Source organism: Anabrus simplex, chromosome 4, assembly GCF_040414725.1.
Source record: "Anabrus simplex isolate iqAnaSimp1 chromosome 4, ASM4041472v1, whole genome shotgun sequence".
Classification (NCBI taxonomy): Eukaryota; Metazoa; Arthropoda; class Insecta; order Orthoptera; family Tettigoniidae; genus Anabrus; species Anabrus simplex.
In genome coordinates, this window is record NC_090268.1 from 49,838,514 (window position 1) to 49,856,262 (window position 17,749).

General features: G+C 42.1%; 1 protein-coding gene across 1 annotated transcript; it reads right to left on the reverse strand.

Moving 5' to 3' along the window:
- Positions 1-306: 306 nt before the first annotated feature.
- On the reverse strand, positions 307-14,311 carry LOC136872152 (uncharacterized). The gene is made up of 2 exons (XM_067145994.2): positions 13,961-14,311; positions 307-1,299 (listed from the first exon to the last, which is right to left on the reverse strand). The coding sequence occupies exons 1-2, from the start codon at positions 14,309-14,311 to the stop codon at positions 307-309; spliced, it is 1,344 nt and encodes a 447-aa protein (XP_067002095.1).
- Between the last annotated feature and the right edge of the window lie 3,438 nt (positions 14,312-17,749).

The window sequence follows — 17,749 nt, forward strand, 5'->3', positions numbered from 1 at the left end:
CAAACTAACCAATTTCTGTGATAATTAAGAAATAATTATTGGTATTTATTTATTGTACTCAAGATATTTTCTTTAAGCCACTGATAAAATTCATTGAGAAGTACATCATCAATAACTAATGGAGTCAGAGACTACCGTATTATAAAACATACAGAACCCATGCGTTCTAGAAATAACAGTTATGGTTAAATAACTAAGTGTATAAAAAGTTTATTGACGACACGATGAAAAGACATTACATTCCAAGACAAATTACAGTGCACGACATTACACGATACAGAACAAACGAGTACTCAAAAGGAGTATTTAAGTAGATGCAGGGATCTGCCAGTTGAATGTAGAAGGGAGTCTATTAGGCGAGGATGCACTGCAATCGAATTTCAACTGAAGTTTAAATTTAGATGCATCTTTATCATTAAACGTATGACGTTCAAAATCTGACGGCTGGAATGACTTGTAGGCGGCCAATGGAGCCAAATGCATGGGACAGTGCAGTTCGACAGTAATCTTGAGATCAATGCTGGGAAGAAAAGAACAGTGTGTGGTCACTTGATGAGCGGAGAGTTCCTCGCTAGTATCCTGGACTATCGGATGATTTCTGATAAATCTCGATTCATATGCACTCTCATTCATATTGCCATAGTAATAGAACTTCCCTGCATATTCTCCATGACCTGAATACAAAGAAACCAGGGGTGGCGCAATGGAAGTCAGCAATGGACTTTGAGAGTGCAGAACCAACTCTCTTTCATAATGTGTGTGTTCTAGAGAGTGATCGTTGTGGTTCGTGACTAGCCTTCGAATGCGCAAATACATGAACCGCTGTTCACCAGACCAGGTGTAGGTGCTGTTCTTTGAAGGGATGATATCTAACGCCGTAAACCATGAGTGTCGCAGCATGTAGGTTGCAGAATAATGATAGATTCCTGAAGTTAGGTCAAGTCCGGATGCGTACCAATGGACTCTGCGGGCATCTTCCTCTTGTAAGCAGTCCAGGAGGTCCACTATCTTTGCTCCTGATATCCCACAGTTCTTGTTGAGCACGCGTTCTGTGTACTTCTCGAAGTGAAATAGGAACTTGCTCATCATTTCGAACAATTTCTGACGTTCCGATTCAGTGCACAGTTTATGATGGAAATGGAAGTTCAAGCCGAGATATTCCGGATCGTTGTCTGCCATCCATAGTAGGTTGTAGAAAGTGTCTAAAAGACGGCCACCGTAGAAGCAGGCAGGTGGTGGTGGTTGGTCGTTCCATCCCCGGAGTACGTACCGCCATGTCACCGCATACACCACTCGAAACTGTACAGACAATTAATTACACGTAAATTGTTAAAGGACAAATAATTATCCGTACTTCGTCCCGCCAGCGTACGAGTATGCATAAACCAGCGAGAGCATTGGAAGTATGAACCAGCCTCGTTTTTTTTTTTTTTCTGTCGTCGAACGCAACAGTCGTTACTGAATGCGGACAGAGTTCAGTGATGGTGATACAACCATACTACAGTATCATGAATTATTTAACAATTTTGACTTACCAACGTTATGAAGGGAGTTTCTGAATACTTCCCAGCCAGAAATTTGTTGTAAGAACATGGATTGTTGTACGACCTGGAAGCTTTACACCCGAAAGTCTTTCTTGAAATTAAAATTGGGTTTTGTTGCTGAGTTAACAATTATGAATAGGAATGAGATTTTGCCTGTTTGCCTATTTTATTCCCGTGTGCGGAAACGTTAAAAACCGTGTTAGGCTCTCTTTAGCAAGAATTGTGCGTATAACTGCCTATATCAGGGGTACATGCCTATTTGGAGTATAATTTCCTATTTAATGCATTTTGACAGTCGTTTAAAGACGCTAAATGTTTTCCAGTGCATTATATTCTAGCGGGTGTGGGCGGTAGAATTATTTTCTCGTTTGTCAACACCTGTTTACCCAGATAACAATAAGGAGTCGAATGTCTTCAGAAATAGAGCTTGGGGGAATTTACTTAAGGACAAATAAGGAACAGTTTGACCTCGAAGACATCCGACCCTTCCACCTCCTAAGACAATGCAATGCCTAAAGGAAAATCTTTCAAGCTCCGCTAATTGAAGTAATGGACCGCTGGATATCCCAACTTCACCTTCACTACCGACGGCAGGGTATTCTTCTCAGAACTTAAAGTAACTAGGTCCTCTTTATCATTTTTGATTGAGAAATACGATCGCATTTTGTTGTAGCAATTATAAACCTATTAATATGTCTATTGTTACAAGTTGTTTCGATGCTACACTTGTATTATTCAGATCGCGGACGACGATGATGCTTTCTATATAAGATAAGGCAAGAAAGCCATGACCAACCCATTGGTTAGATCAAATTTGGCGTTCTTGAGGGCAGCCTCAGCAAGTTACACGGGGCCATCACAGAAGTGGGTATAAGTGGCATGTCTCTTTCGGTATCCATCAGGATTGTAATAGAAGTTACGGGACGTATTGAGCAAACATCTGGCAAGGTAGGCGCTATCAGGGAAAAGTCTGATAGGGTGCTGCACCAAATCCCGGGTGGAAAGAGAGTAAAAGTAGCCAATGTGTTAAGAGGTGAGGTGGGTGCGTTTAAATACTAAACATATTTATGAATCGTAAATGAACACATGTTGTGCAGGATAAACATATACTGAACCACAATGCATTTCGTGATTTAATGAACAGAATTGATCACAGCTCACAAATGCGTCCTTCGATAGGCATTCACTAACAAGTTTACCTTGCATCCAAGGGCAGGACCGATACGCGCGTACATCTCGTCCATAAAAAAAATGTCGTTTGGCTTTTAGTGCCGGGATATCCCAGGACGGGTTCGGCTCGCCAGGTGCAGGTCTTCCTATTTGACTCCCGTGGGCGACCTGCGCGTCGTGATGAGGATGAAATGATGATGAAGACAACACATACACCCAGCCCCCGTGCCATTGGAATTAACCAATTAAGGTTAAAATCCCCGACCCGGCCGGGAATCGAACCCGGGGACCCTCTGAACCGAAGGCCAGTACGCTGACCGTTCAGCCAACGAGTCGGACATCTCGGCCATTGATCTTGGCAGACGACTGTCACCTCCCCGATAGTAAAAGCACGGCGCGTCTGGTTCTTAGTACAAATATTATCACTGTCGAATCCCCTTCCAGTCTGATTCCCTGTACTGTTACGAATTCATCACTTATTTGAAAAGGAAAGTGGGTCATAATCTAAATATAGAGATTAGTAGAATTTTTCGAAGTTTTCCGTTTCACTGGGAATAATATAGAGTATCACGGCTTTGTCCTTAATCCCATCTCCAATTAATTAGGCACGACTACAGACATACCAGACATACACGTTAGTGGAGATATTTCATACACAGGAAGTACTGAACATAGGTCTGTGGATCAAAACCATAGGAGATCTCAACTTGGGTGGATGGTGTGGTTATTACGGGTCCCTTAGCTGAATTTGTTGGTGTTTAAAGGGGCCTAATACCTAGCTTATCAGCCCTAAATGGTGCGAAATGTGACGAAATGTAATGACAATTTAAATGTCCAAAATTCATCCTCTGACCAGAATTCAAAACGTGATTATGAAGAACGAATGGATGCAAATGAATGTAAAAATAATCAGCGGATCAAACTCACAATACTGAAAGTTAAAAAAAATTCTAAAATCGATCCACTGATTAGAATTCAAAAAGACGACGAATAATGTTTACGAACTTATAGCAATCAGTGGATACGACCCGCAATGCCACACCTTCACAGAAACCATCTAAAACAATAGTATTACTGACCAAGGGGCTACTTCCAAAGCACAATCTTGAATCGATGATGCTTGTTGTATAAAGGGGTGCAAAATCCAGGTCAGCTAGTAAAGTAGAACCAAGGTATTTCCCATGTTGCGGTACTAATCACAAGTAAGGTAGACTCACGACGTTCCACAAATTATCATACAAGTATTGCACGTCACAGAGGGAACGCAGACCTATGGTGTTTCTTACATAATGACGCCACTCATAGGCAACGCAAACCCATGGTTTTCCTCACCTAGCTGTGCTAATCACGGGCGCCGCTATTCCCGTGGTGTTCTTCACATAGCGGCTACTAATCACAGATAATGATAACGCACAGTGTACCACACTCTGTTGTTACTAATCACAAACTTAGTGTGTACCTAACATAGTGGTACTACTCACAACTAAAGGTGACCCATAGTGTTCCCCGCGTGATGGTACTAATCACAAGTAGTTTCATGATTCTAATATAATCATCCCTTGGTTGCCCCTTTTAGTTGCCTCTTACGACAGGCAGGGGATACCGTGGGTGAATTATTCATACGCGTCCCCCACCCACAGATGATTTAGCTGAATTTGAAATTGTTTCCACTTACTTGTAGGGTAATTCCGTATGAAATCAAACAGATATAGATATACTCTCCACTACACCATTCCCAATTTGGAAAATATTCGTCCCATATGTATCATCTGTAAAGTAACAGCAAAGCAAAATATTTGTTCAAATATATGAATAGATGTTCAGATATGATACAAGGAATTTCCATAATTCTTATTGAATTTTAAATTTAAATCAATTATTTGCTGTAATTTTCTATAATTCCCTTATCTTAATAGAAAGGATCATAAAATCGTTACGAAAATGGGGAGTAGTTCCTGATAAGATGAGAGAGGCAAGAACTGCCTCACCGGGCGAGTTAGCCGTGCGCGTAGAGGCGTGCGGCTGTGAGCTTGCATCCGGGAGATAGTAGGTTCGAATCCCACTATCGGCAGCCCTGAAGATGGTTTTCCGTGGTTTCCCATTTTCGCACCAGGCAAATGCTGGGGCTGTACCTTAATTAAGGCCACGGCCGATTCCTTCCAACTCCCAGGCCTTTCCTATCCCATCGTCGCCATAAGACCTGTCGGTGTCGGTGCGACGTAAAGCCCCTAGCAAAAAAAAAAAAGAACTGCCTTAATTTAAAGTCGTAAGTGTGAGAGGTGCGAACCGGCTAATTGGAGGTATGTTTCTGTGTGTTCCGTAATAAGGCGTTTAATAGAAAGGACTACTGATAGGATATTGAGACAACGTATAATGTACAGTTCAATGAGAATCAGAGACGATTTGTACGTCAACTAGGGATATTTGTTAATGATTCATGGATATTTGCGAAGGGCTAAACATGATAAGGTCAACATATCTGTAGCAATACTAGATATAACTCGAGCTATTGATACTGTGGGGTTAGACCATTCAATTCTCAACACTTCGTAATTTTGTTAATGTCCTTTCAAGAGGGAACTTCACGGAATACAGAACTCTGATCGAATTTCCGACTCAGTGGAGCTGCAGAAGGGAGTTTTCTAGGAGTTGCCTATCTCCATTTCTTTTTAATTTGACAATGGATTTAATTCTCAAAGAACTGTAAGAAAAATAATTAACTGACAAAAATGGCTTCAAAGTTTCAAGAGAATTGGGAAAATTGACCATAGCTGCTTTCGCAGATGACGTTGTTGTCATGGGACATAAGGATATAACATGATGGCAGCTCAGGAACTAGTGATGATGGTAAAATCATTACTGCAAAAAGTAGGTCTCCAATTAATTGAAAGCAAATCGCTTTCTGTAAATGTTGAACAGGGAAAACCGACAGAAAAGGATTTGACTCCTTATACTCATTATTTAATAAGAGGCATCAAATAAGGGGAAACCATGAAATATTTAGGTGATTCATTGAACGAAGAGATACAATTTGATCGTGTATCATTCATATAAAATATTTAAAATGACCTTTAAAACTAAGTGTCAACGCCTATGCTACGTTCAGACCAGAACCTACACAAAGTGAATCAGTTAATGGGCCAACATGTATATATCCATTGCAAATAACACCAATTCAACAACTTCAAACAAAATATTTAGAAGATATAGATAACATAATTCGTAGCTACTTTAAGGAAATGCTGCCTTTACCAACAAATGTACCTAGTAGCATGTTATATACCTATAAGAAGTTCAGAGTTTTGGGTCTGGTACGAGCGTCTTGGGAGGCTTACTTTTAAAACTGTAATATTATTAGGCTATTGATCTGTACTAATGCCCAAGTGAATACTTAAAGACCTCTAGAAGAAGAACTTACAGGATCATGTAATCATTCGGATCTCCCCCTGTACAACGGATTATAGTAAAACTGCTGCTAGGTACCTAACGGAAAAACTTCGTCAGAGGGAGTATAACATTTGGAAAGCTTTGCCTGTAAAGGTGATGATAAAGATGATATATGTTGTTTAAAGGGGCCTAATAGTTAGGTCATCGGCCCCTAATGGTATGAGGTGAACGAAATGAAAACTAAACCTTCAAAATGTATCCACTGACTAGTGTCTAAAACGAATGACGAAGAAAAGATGATCGCGAAAGAAAAAAAAATCAGTGGAAACTATTCGCAGTGGCGTAAATACTGGGATGATACGTATCTAAAGGGGTCCAATATCCAGGTCACTGGCCCCTCATACTGCTACTGATCACAGGTAAAGCAAAACCATGGTGTTCCTCCTATAGTGGTACTAATCATACGTAAGGTAGGTAACGTAGGCTCATGGTGTTTCTCGCATAATCAATGCAGACCCATGGTTTTCATCACAGTGGTACTTATCACGGACGCCGGTCAAACCCGTAGTTTTTCTCACAATGTGGTACGAAATGAGACGAAATGCAATGACAATTTAAAAGTACAAAATTCATCCAATGACCAGAATTCAAAAAACGTGATGATGAAGAATGAATCGATGAATATGAATTTAAAACCATCAGCGGATCCGACCCGCAACGCCTCACCTTCCCAGAAACTATATGACTGACCATGGGACTGCTTTTAAAGCACAATACTGAATCGATGATGCTTGTTGTCTAAAGGGGTCCACAATCCAGGTCAACGGTCCCTCATAATGGGACTTAAAGCTAGTAAAGTAGAACCATGGTATTTCTCAAGTTTCGGTACTAATTAGAGTTAGCGTAAACTGACGGTGTTCCAATCATTACGTTATTTTACGTAGTACAGGTAACGCAAACCTATGGTGTTTCTCACACAATGGCGCCACTCGTAGGCAACGCAAACCCATGTTGCACCTCACATAGGTGTTCTAATCACAGGGACTCGTACTATCCCGTGTTGTTCCTCACATACTGGGTACAAATCACAGGCAACGCAGACCTACAGTGTCGCTCATATAGTGGTACTAATCACAGATACTGGAAACCCACAGTGAACCACTATCTGTTGCTACTAATCACAAACCTATATTATGCCTTGGTCACCTCTTTTAGTCGCCTCTTACAACAGGCAGGGGATACCGTGGGTGTATTCTTCATCTGCGTCCACCACCCACAAGGGGGGTTGTGTCTTTGGACCGCGAGAGGTATTTTATTTCATCCAAGTCCGTCGGCAAGCCGGTCAGGACCCCGCTATCCACCACCTGGGACGCGCCACGTGGGAGTATCATCTCTCCCCCTGCTACGTCAGAGTAGTAGGTTCGTGGAGCCTGTAAAGGGCATAGGGATTGAATTGTACAGTGAGGTCACCGAAGCCAATAATTGGATCGCCAAGAAGTCAGTAATGGGTTGCCTGTGTGAAAATGAATGGCAATGTTGTGGCAGTAAGAGTAGTTTCCAGTCGGTCTTTGGATGATTCCCGTTGCAGATACGGATTTCTGAAGAATGAAACCCTCGCTCACGTTCCAGGGCAATGTGGCCGAGTTTTATTACTCAGAAACGCTCAACACCATCAAGTAAGGAGACAACAGCAGCAGCGTTGAAAAGAAAATCATGGGAAGTTGAGGAGGAAGTATCCTGTATTGCAACATACAGCTCCAATAGTCGAATAGACATCTTGGGTTATTCACCACAAATGGATTAATTATAGATCCAACAATTAGATTTGAAACGGGAAGAAAACAGCTATAAGAAGTAAATGTTGAAAAGAAGACCATGAACGAGCTGACAACTGTATTTCAAGGAAAAATATAATCTGAATCATCTAGAAGTAAGTAAGTTATTCCGAAATTCTTTGAGTCGTTTAGGAAGAAATTCGGATTTATCTGTACGAGAAGAAATTACCATAGTCGTGTTGAAGAAATCGTGCCCAATTTTAGTCCATCACCTAAAAAAATAAGTATTTGTACATTGTAAAAAAAAAATACATGTAGCCAATTTTTAGAGTATACTGAGGCCGATGAGACTCTCTCCAATTGGAGACAGTTTCCTAATTAAATCTTTATAAAGACATCGATATATACATTTATTTAATATTCAAAGATATTTATGCATAAATGGCGCTTAGAACATTCAATTTGAGAACATAGTCTATCATGTAATAGTACTTCTAAGATGATAAAAATGTGACCTGTGCTTATGCATGCAAATTTATCCATTTCATTGTTAGTGTAAAACTCGCTGTCACCCATTCACACAGACACTACTTGGCTCAACATTTGTAAGCTAATAGTTGGTGCCAGCAGCTGTCATATAATCTACGTGCTATCCCGCTTTCTATTACGGGACCATACGGAGGCAAATATTAAACAAGTCAATGAAGAAATATGCGCCTGGGATTATTAAAAGTGAATGCGCTGCCTAAACAGTTGGTCATATTATAATGGAGCATACTTAGTGTACTTTGAATTCCATTTCCTAGAAAATAACTATACATTTCTTCTACACTAGCAGTTTTCCATGAAAATACATTTCTGTGTTCTGTCGCATGATTTATATGCTGACAAATTAAATAAGGGATAAGCTGTTGTTAGTTTTACAAACAAAAGGAATATACACGCAGTACCTAAAATTAAATTTCCTACATACTTGCTACCTGACTAAGAATGAGTACATCGGAAAAAGAACAGTAAAGGCCGAAATATCTGTGAGAAAGTAAAACATTCTAGGCCTCGCAAATTCGAGAGACGTCTGGTTGTGTGACCCAGACGTGGATTGGGCTCTGAAATCCGAATTCATGTACCTAAAATGATATGCTTATTCAGGGCCTAATTAATGTGTTTTCTGAAATCTGTAGTGAAATCAACATGTGGATCTCAGACAATGATGTCAAAGGTTTAACTACGAAAATGCTCGTAAAGCTAGGAAACGATCATCCCAATGTAAAAGCAGTTCCCTCTGAAAGGAACTGCTGGACGGCGTTCACACGCGTTACCCCTGCACTAAGGCCAAAACGTTTATTGAACACTATTTAAATGTATGTATGTCCAACCCTTTTCTCTACAGGGTCGCGTATACAGTTATATGAATCTTCGTAACGATTTTTTACGACTGGATGCCCTTCCTGACGTCAACCTCATCAGAGGAGTTAATCAGATGAAATGAACAATTGTAGTTAAGTGTGAAATAAGGAAAATAATCTTTTAAAATGAAACATGATATAGAAGGAAAGGAGAGGATGAAACACGGTGCTGGCACATAGCCTACTCTTGTAGAAGAGCACCAAGGGGTTTGCTAAAGGTTTAACGCCCCCATCCGACGGAAAAATTACCATCATCAGATTCATACGCCCTCACTCCATGTGGACACTCCGGAGAGGTTAGGAATTCTATACAAGATTTTGGCACGCAATCTAGTGTTTATAAATATTGTAAACCACCACTTGGCCTACCCTGGCGGTCAACATTCTGACAATGAAAATTAGTTTCGATCAGCGGACTCGAACCCTCTAACCACAGTGTCAGACCATAACATCTTAACGGTCATGGCTACCAGGTGAGCTATTGAACACTATTTAAATACCTGAATTAAATAATTATTTGAATCACAAGTGTAGTTAAAAGTGAAATAAGTGAAAATAAGATCGGAGTTCACTTCATTAAGGAAAATAATCTTTTTAAATGAATGTTATAGTGGTGACGGTGATTATTATTTTAGGAATAAGCACGGTATAGTCATTAATTCCTCATAAATTCTAATCATATGGGAAGAAAGGAAGAGTTTCGACCCTTGTGAGACTCGAGGTATCGGAGAACGTAAACGAAGGTTATGAAAGAAATGGATATGAAACGGTCAGTCCGTCGGGGTGGGAAAAGAACACGAGATCAGCACGGTGATCAGAAAAGAAAGGTAAAACTGAGTAGCCTGGTATTAGTCAGTGAAAGCACGGCTGACTGGACGCGTCGCTCTAGCTAGCTAGCGCAGGGAGGGATCCAGTCGGCCGTGCTAAAAGCAATGCTGGTGCCGGCCAGATCACCACTCCATGGTCCGAAGTTGAGAATTCCTGGTTGGGGAGGCCTCTACAGACCTATTCGAGCAATTAGCGCTCTTGTTTAGGAACTCCTTGGCAACCCATATAATTCTAATTCTCTAACACTTTCATTTACAAACATGATACACCATTACCGTACGGAATAATAAGTTGTTATGGCTAATATGTGAGACTCACACTTCCATAATAATGAAATTAAGAGTGAAGTGATTATTTTGTAGTACAATATACTGTTAATAAGAGCTTACCACAATGGCGGTTATTCTATTAACGGGAAATATAACAAGATAATATTATCCCACCTTAATATGAAAAATATGAAATGGCGTATGGCTTTTAGTGCCGGGAGATCCCAGGACGGGTTCGGCTCACCAGGTGCAGGTCTTTTGATTTGACGCCCGTAGGCGGCCTACGCCTCGTGATGAGGATGAAATGATGATGAAGACAACACATACAAAGGGCACTAGGAAAGTTTTGCAATGTGAGTGAACGCTTTAGACTTTTTCAAAATAATTTCTACTCAATAAACTTCTCCGTACGTCGAAACCAGTCACTGAGCCAACTCTGCCACTTTTCTTCGGTTACATTTTCACACTCTTGATCCCATGCTGCCAGAAGCTCCTCGTCGGATGAAAAACGCCGCCCTTTAATCTTCATCTTCATTTCTGGGAAGAGTGCGAAGTCACATAGGGCAGGATCAGGACTGTACGGAGGGTGATCAAGCACAGTCAACCCTGATCTGGCAAGAAAATCCATTGTTACATTAGCACGAAGTGCTGGAGCATTGTCGTGGTGCAAGAGCCTAGTGCTGAGCCGTTACCTTGGACGGAGCTGCTTTAGGGCCTGGATGACCTGAGGCAGACAAGTCTCACTGTACTACTTCGCAGCAACTGTCCTTTGTGTTTCTAGCACAACCCGAGACAGGATGCCCCGTTTAGTGAAGAATACTGCAATCATCCTTTTCTTCACTGACCTTGACTTTCGCACAATAACAGAAGTACCCTCAGATTCAAACAGCCACACCTTGTTCAGGGATTTTGTTGGGTCATCGTAATAATAAATCCAAGTTTCGTCACCTGTAACGATGCTATTGACGTTAAGCGAAGTTCCATTTTCAAATTGCTTTAGTATTTTTCGGCACCATTTCACTCGATGTGGCCTTTGTTCCTCTGAAAGTGAATGGGGCACCCAAAGGGGACAAACCTTTCTATCATGGAGATGGTCGTGTAGAATGGAATGAATAGCTGGTGCAGGAATGTGGAGGGCCTCTTCTACCTGCCGATATGACAACCGCCTCTCTTGCTGCAACATTTTCCTCACGGCTTCAATGTTTTCCTCAGTCACTGATTCAGATGGTCGCTCAGAACCAGGATCGCCTTCAACCCCAAAAATTTCCCCTCTGGAACTCTTTGTACCAGAGGAAAATTGTTGTCCGATGTGGACAGTGTTTCCCCAACACAGGAGTCATTTCCTCCAGGCACTGGTCAACAGTTAATCCACGAGAAAAACTGTAGTGGATAATTGCGCGATATTCACCTTTAGACCACACTGACATCTTAACTTGCTTTCAGTCCCACTGCTTGGTAACAAGTGGTGTGAAGGTTGCGCTTTGCTGTTTTCTAGACCGGTTTTCTCCCCTTAGCATAACACGTGTGTCCAGCCAACCGCTTTTGCGTATTGCAAAACTTTCCTAGTGACGTTTGTACACCCAGCTTCCGTGCCAGGGAAATTAACCTATGATGGTTAAAATTCCCGACCCTGCCGGGAATCGAACCCGTGACTCCTGTGACCAAAGGCCAGCACGCCAACCATTTATCATGGAGCCGGACACCTTAATAGTATTCCTTGGAAAATCTAATCATACCGAAAGAAACGAAGAGCTTCGACACATCTTATAAAAATGGAGGTATTGGAGAATGATGGTTTTAAGAGGAAGTATAACTACTGGAGAATGAAAACGCAGGCTATGGAATACATGGTCGCTAATTTAGGGTTGGGAAAAGACAAGAGATCAGCGCCAAGATTAGAAAATAAAGATGAAATTGAGCAGCCTGTTACTATTAAGTAGGGGCTGCTAGGCCGAGGCGTTAAAGGCATTCTCGGTTCACCCGAAAGGACGTAGGTTCGGTTCCCCGTCAGGCAGTCAAAAAATTTTATAAACGAGATTTCCACTTCCGCAGGTTCACATTGCTCTAAGGTTCACTCAGCCTACAGCAAGAATGAGTCCCAGGTTAATTCCTGCGAGCCGGCGTCGAACTAAGCACCTTACTCCACTAAGTACCGAGGTTACGGAAGTTTACCTTCCATCCCTCCAGGGGTCTTCATGGCTTGTACGGAAATGATTGTACTTTACTTTTTTTGTACTATTAAGTAAAATCAATGCTAGTACCAGCCAAATCACCACTCTATGCTCCCATGTGGAGAATTCCTTGGGGGATCCACAGTTAAGTAGATTAAAATATTTACTTACGTTTGGTGGAAAACACATTTCAGCGTCAATTTGAGCACTTTTCGGGTATTGCCAATGAACTACTGTTCATAATGGTGGTTGGGGTGATGATAATTTTAAGGAGAAGTACAACTAGATATAAATACTATTGTATCAGAGGAGAAAAAAAGAAGTCGTCCGACAGTTCCTAATATTAGAGGAGGGACCACGAAATAAGTTAATGTTAAAAATTTCCTAGATCTCACAACAGAAGAGAGGGGGAGAGAGGGTGATTTTAAGATGAAGTATAACTAGACAACTGTTCAGAGTACAAAAGGGAAGAAGTCTAACCGTCGGAAAAACGGAGTCATCGGGCGTGAAAATTAAGAACTCCCCATACGTCGCTGCCAATGGCCGTAGCCATGTTTAAGCACCGAATCCCGTGAGATCTCAGAATTTAAGCAACATTGGGCGTGGTCAAGATTTGGATGGGTTACCACGCGCTGTTGGTGGGTGGGACGGGGTAAGGGAATGGAGGAGCGGAAAGGAACTGACCACCCTACCGAACGTAAACTCCGGCTCAGGCACACCTCTGCGGAGTTTTGGACTTCCCTTAGGGCAGAAGATACCCTTACCATACCTCGCAAAACTAATATCGCCAGTGTTGGAAAAGAACAACAGACGAATAAGGAAGGTCAGATAAGAAAGTAGTAGTAATAGTAGTGTAGGAGGAGGAAGAACGAAATACAGTGGTTTCATCTAGGGGCCCTGTGGCCGCTAGATCGTGCTCATAAGTTCAGAGCAGTGGAGTCCAAGACCTTAGGGCGAACCGCGACTTGGTCTCAGCAATGACGCAGACATTTCGAGGAAATTGCATCCAAGCCGACCAATCCTCAACAATCCAGCAATGGAAATAATTTCAAAGCGATCACCACCAGCCCTCCCCCCCCCCCCCACCCTTTAGTCCGCTCTTACGATAGGCTGAGAATAATATGGGTGTATTCTATACCTCCGCCCAAAGAAAATTTGCCAAGGAAGGGAGTATAGGAAATACGAGATTAAAAAACATGACATAAGTAAATAGACGCAATGACAAAATCAGCTCGGGTGCCTGTGATTTCCACTCTCCGTTCGCAAAATAAAAGCCCTTGGAATTTGGTGAATAATTGATGGTCCTGGCATAAGTAACTGGAAAAATGCGAATAAGCGGGACCCTCTTGTCGTCTCCTGGATAGATTTATGTATCTTAAGAAACTCAAAAATTAAAATATTGTTTTATACCTGAGAGTGAATGATCTCCAGAGCGTTGAAAGCACGGCTATAGGTAATGAGATCTCCCTCCGTAGCTACTACGTTCATGGCAGCGTATTCGACACGCGCCATGGCCCGCTCCAGGCGGGGTCCTAATATGGCCATGCCGGAGTTGAGGACCAGTGTAGCTACGGCGCGGAACCTTCTGCACACGAGGCGCAGGGTTTCCGCGACAAACGAGAATGTACACCATCGGAATACGAGAGTCAACAATTCAGTGGGAAGATCGAGCAGGCCAAGAGGCCGCTTGTATTGGTCGCAGTCGTTTGAAGGTTCAAATTTCGTCGGAATGCACTGTCGGCGTCGTTTTACGGCGGACATTGCGTTGTGATCAATCGAGAATTTGAGAACTGGCTTGGGGTGAAACAGAAAAACATCTATTCCTAGAACGTAAAAGGTACACTGAGAGGAATTTATGTCTTTTTCTTGGCAACAGAAACAATTATTTGATAACAATAGAAAATTGTAATAGCTTCCATATTATAAGGATTGTATCCCTGGTAACATAACATTTTATGATAAATGTAAGGATTAATCTTACTTGGATTCATTTGTCAGTGCTCCTGCTGCTGGTGGTGAAAGTTTTAATGGAAAATGAAAGAAAATAAATAATTCGCTCTAATGTGCACGTAAATATTCTACACAATGATAATATCAGATAATTTTATTAATATCACAGTAGGTAACATATTAAGGAAAAGTATACAGGGTCCCTCAGATAAACTCAGACCGAAGCACGGTGTTTGTACTTTGCGCTACGGCAGCTGTATCAGCCGAACTTATGTCGTCCCCGACCACCCTGCTTTAAGCGTATACTATCATATACGAAATCTTACCTTATAAAATGTGCTGGAAGTGTCGTATTTCCTGGGTTATACAGGCATTGTATCTGGTAACCACATTCTGGCTTACGCGACTGAGTTCTGCCACTGTAGTGTTTCTGATTTCATTCGTAGTGTTTTCTTTCCCTTCCTCCAATGTGTGAGGATTTGTTCGATACACTTTTTCCTTCAGCTTAGCCCACAAGTAAAAACCACACACTGTTAGATCTGGAGAACGAGGCAGAAATAGACTAGGACTGATCACTCTCTCTGCAAACACTTCCGAGGTTGTACGAAGGGAATCTTCTGCTGTATGAGCAGGGATTGAATCTTTTTGAAACCATCCATGCGATTTTTCATCGTCCGTTAACTGGTGGACGAATCGCGTTAACATTCCATCTTGGTATCTCTCTGCATTTACTGTCGTCTCGAAAAAAATAGGCCCAATTATTTTCGTCTTGCACTAACAGGACACCTAAAACCAATCTTCATACGAGGACTGTCTGTTCAAAAGGTGCTCAGGTTTAAGTATATCGTCCACATGCACTGGATTAGTAGAATACTATCGAATACATGAACAATCCAGACCATAAAGATGTAATTACTTAAAAGTAGTACCATATCCGATCATGGGTGTGTTCCAAGTGCCTTTTATTATACGTTTCCTTGGGTTTTTCCACAAATTTCTCAGGGTGCAAATAGCGCCTTTTGAATAGACGCTCCTCATATCATAATGAGGGACTTCGTACACACCATTAAGACTTTCTGCACACCAATGGCGAGAGTTATACAGTAACTGTCTACACGAAAGTAAAATGAAACCAGAACTTTTACATACGAAAATACGGTGGTTGCAATGATAACTGTCTCACCATGTTAACAGCTGAGATTCAGACTGGCGACTCATGCTTGCCAGGTCGAACACGTGCAAGGTCAAGAACTATGCGCGCGCCTCCCATACTGCAGCTGCCACAGCGCAGAGTACAAACGCTGTGCATTCGGTCTGAGTTTATATGAGAGACCCTGTACGTGCGACGGCTTCTAAGGGACACCACTATGATTTCTTTTTTTTTTTGCTAGTTGCTTTACGTCGCACCGACACAGATAGGTCTTACGGCGACGATGGGACAGGAAAGGGCTAGGAGTGGGAAGGAAACGGCCGTGGCCATTAATTAAGGTACAGCCCCAGCATTTGCCTGGTGTGAAAATAGGAAACCACGGAAAACCATTTGCAGGGCTGCCGACAGTGAGGTTCGAACCTACTATCTCCCAAATACTGGATACTGGCCGCACTTAAGCGACTGCGGCTATCGAGCTCGGTTACACCATATTAAACTTTACTGACGTGCAATGTAATGTTGATGATGATGATGATGATGATGATGATGATGATGCTTGTTGTTTAAAGGGGCCTGACATCGAAGGTCATCGGCCCCCGGCAATGTAATGTTAACCATTACCCCCCTAAATTATGTACCGATACCTCTGGGGCTGTTTGTTTATTCATGTTATATTATTAACGAAATCATAGGTCTACAACTTTGATTTAATTTCAAACATTCAGTAACACTGCACTTAAGACTACATGATGCCCAAGACCGTACATAATGGCGAGCAGAGGTCAGAACAGCGGACCCTGCACCAGCGGGAAACCACTAGGAAGATGTTTTAATGACACTGGATAAATGCCCGTTTTTAATCACACTGTGTTATCATAGTATATTTACGATCTCTCATGTATTCAGTCCTAAGCATCATTATAACACACGCACTCCCCTCAAAAGATCAAACGAATTCCTCTTCTTTATATGTTTAGCCTCCAGGGTCGGTTTTTCCCTCGGACTCTGCGAGGGATCCCACCTCTCCAGCCTCAAGGGCAGTGTTCTGGAGCTTCTGACTTTGGATACAACTAGGGAGGATGACCAGTACCTCGCCCAGGCAGCCTCTCAACAGGGGGCTTTGCGGGGGATGGGAAGTTTGGAAGGGATAAACAAGGAAGAGGGAAGCAAGTGGCCGTACCCTTAAGTTAGGTACCTTTCCGGCATTTGCCTGGAGGAGAATTGGTAAACCACGGAAAAGCACTCCCAGGATGGCTGAGGTGGGAATCGAGCCCACCTCTACTCAGTTGACCTTTTGAGGTTGAGTGGACCCAGTTCCAGCCCTCGTACCACTTTTCAAATTTCGTAGCAGAGCCGAGAATCGAACCCGGGAATCTGTGGGTGGCAGCTAATCTCCCTAACCACTACACCACAGAGGCGGCAATCACATAAATTCGTCCCTGAGATTTCCATCGCTTTTGCATTTTAACACATGAATTCGCTCCCAGTCCTCCAAGTAGAAACATATTCCTTCCCATTTCAAACAGAGTTAGGACTGTTACTGATGGTTAAAAACGTCTAATGTAATATCGTTCCGAGTGCTCTTTGATCGTCAAGAGGAATGAAAAGGAATTAATAAATTTTACTTCGTCCAGTGGGATAATTTGAAAGACACATTTATAATAATTCATATAAAAGGGAATACATAAAATATGGTAATGAAAGGGGTATCTAAAATTTGAATGCTTTGAGGAATATGCACCGAATACTCTTGCAGCACCTTAATTTCGGAGAAATAATTTATCGTACGTCATATGTTTTACAATTTTACTTCAAAAGAATTGTCTCCCTTTTGTAGGTTTTATGGCGTTGTTTCCTAGTTTTTGACCTGAAAAAAATGTACACATCGTACTGGATGTTCCTTAAAACTCGTCATTGGAATATATGTGAGTGGGAGAAATGGAACAATCTATTCGATTTAGCATGGAACGACCGGGCCGTGCGGTTAGCGGCGCACAGCTGTGAGCTTCCATCGGGAGATAGGGGTCCGAGCCAAACTGTCGGTAGCCCTGAAGATGGTTTTCCGTGGTTTCCCATTTTCACACCACGCAAATGCTGGG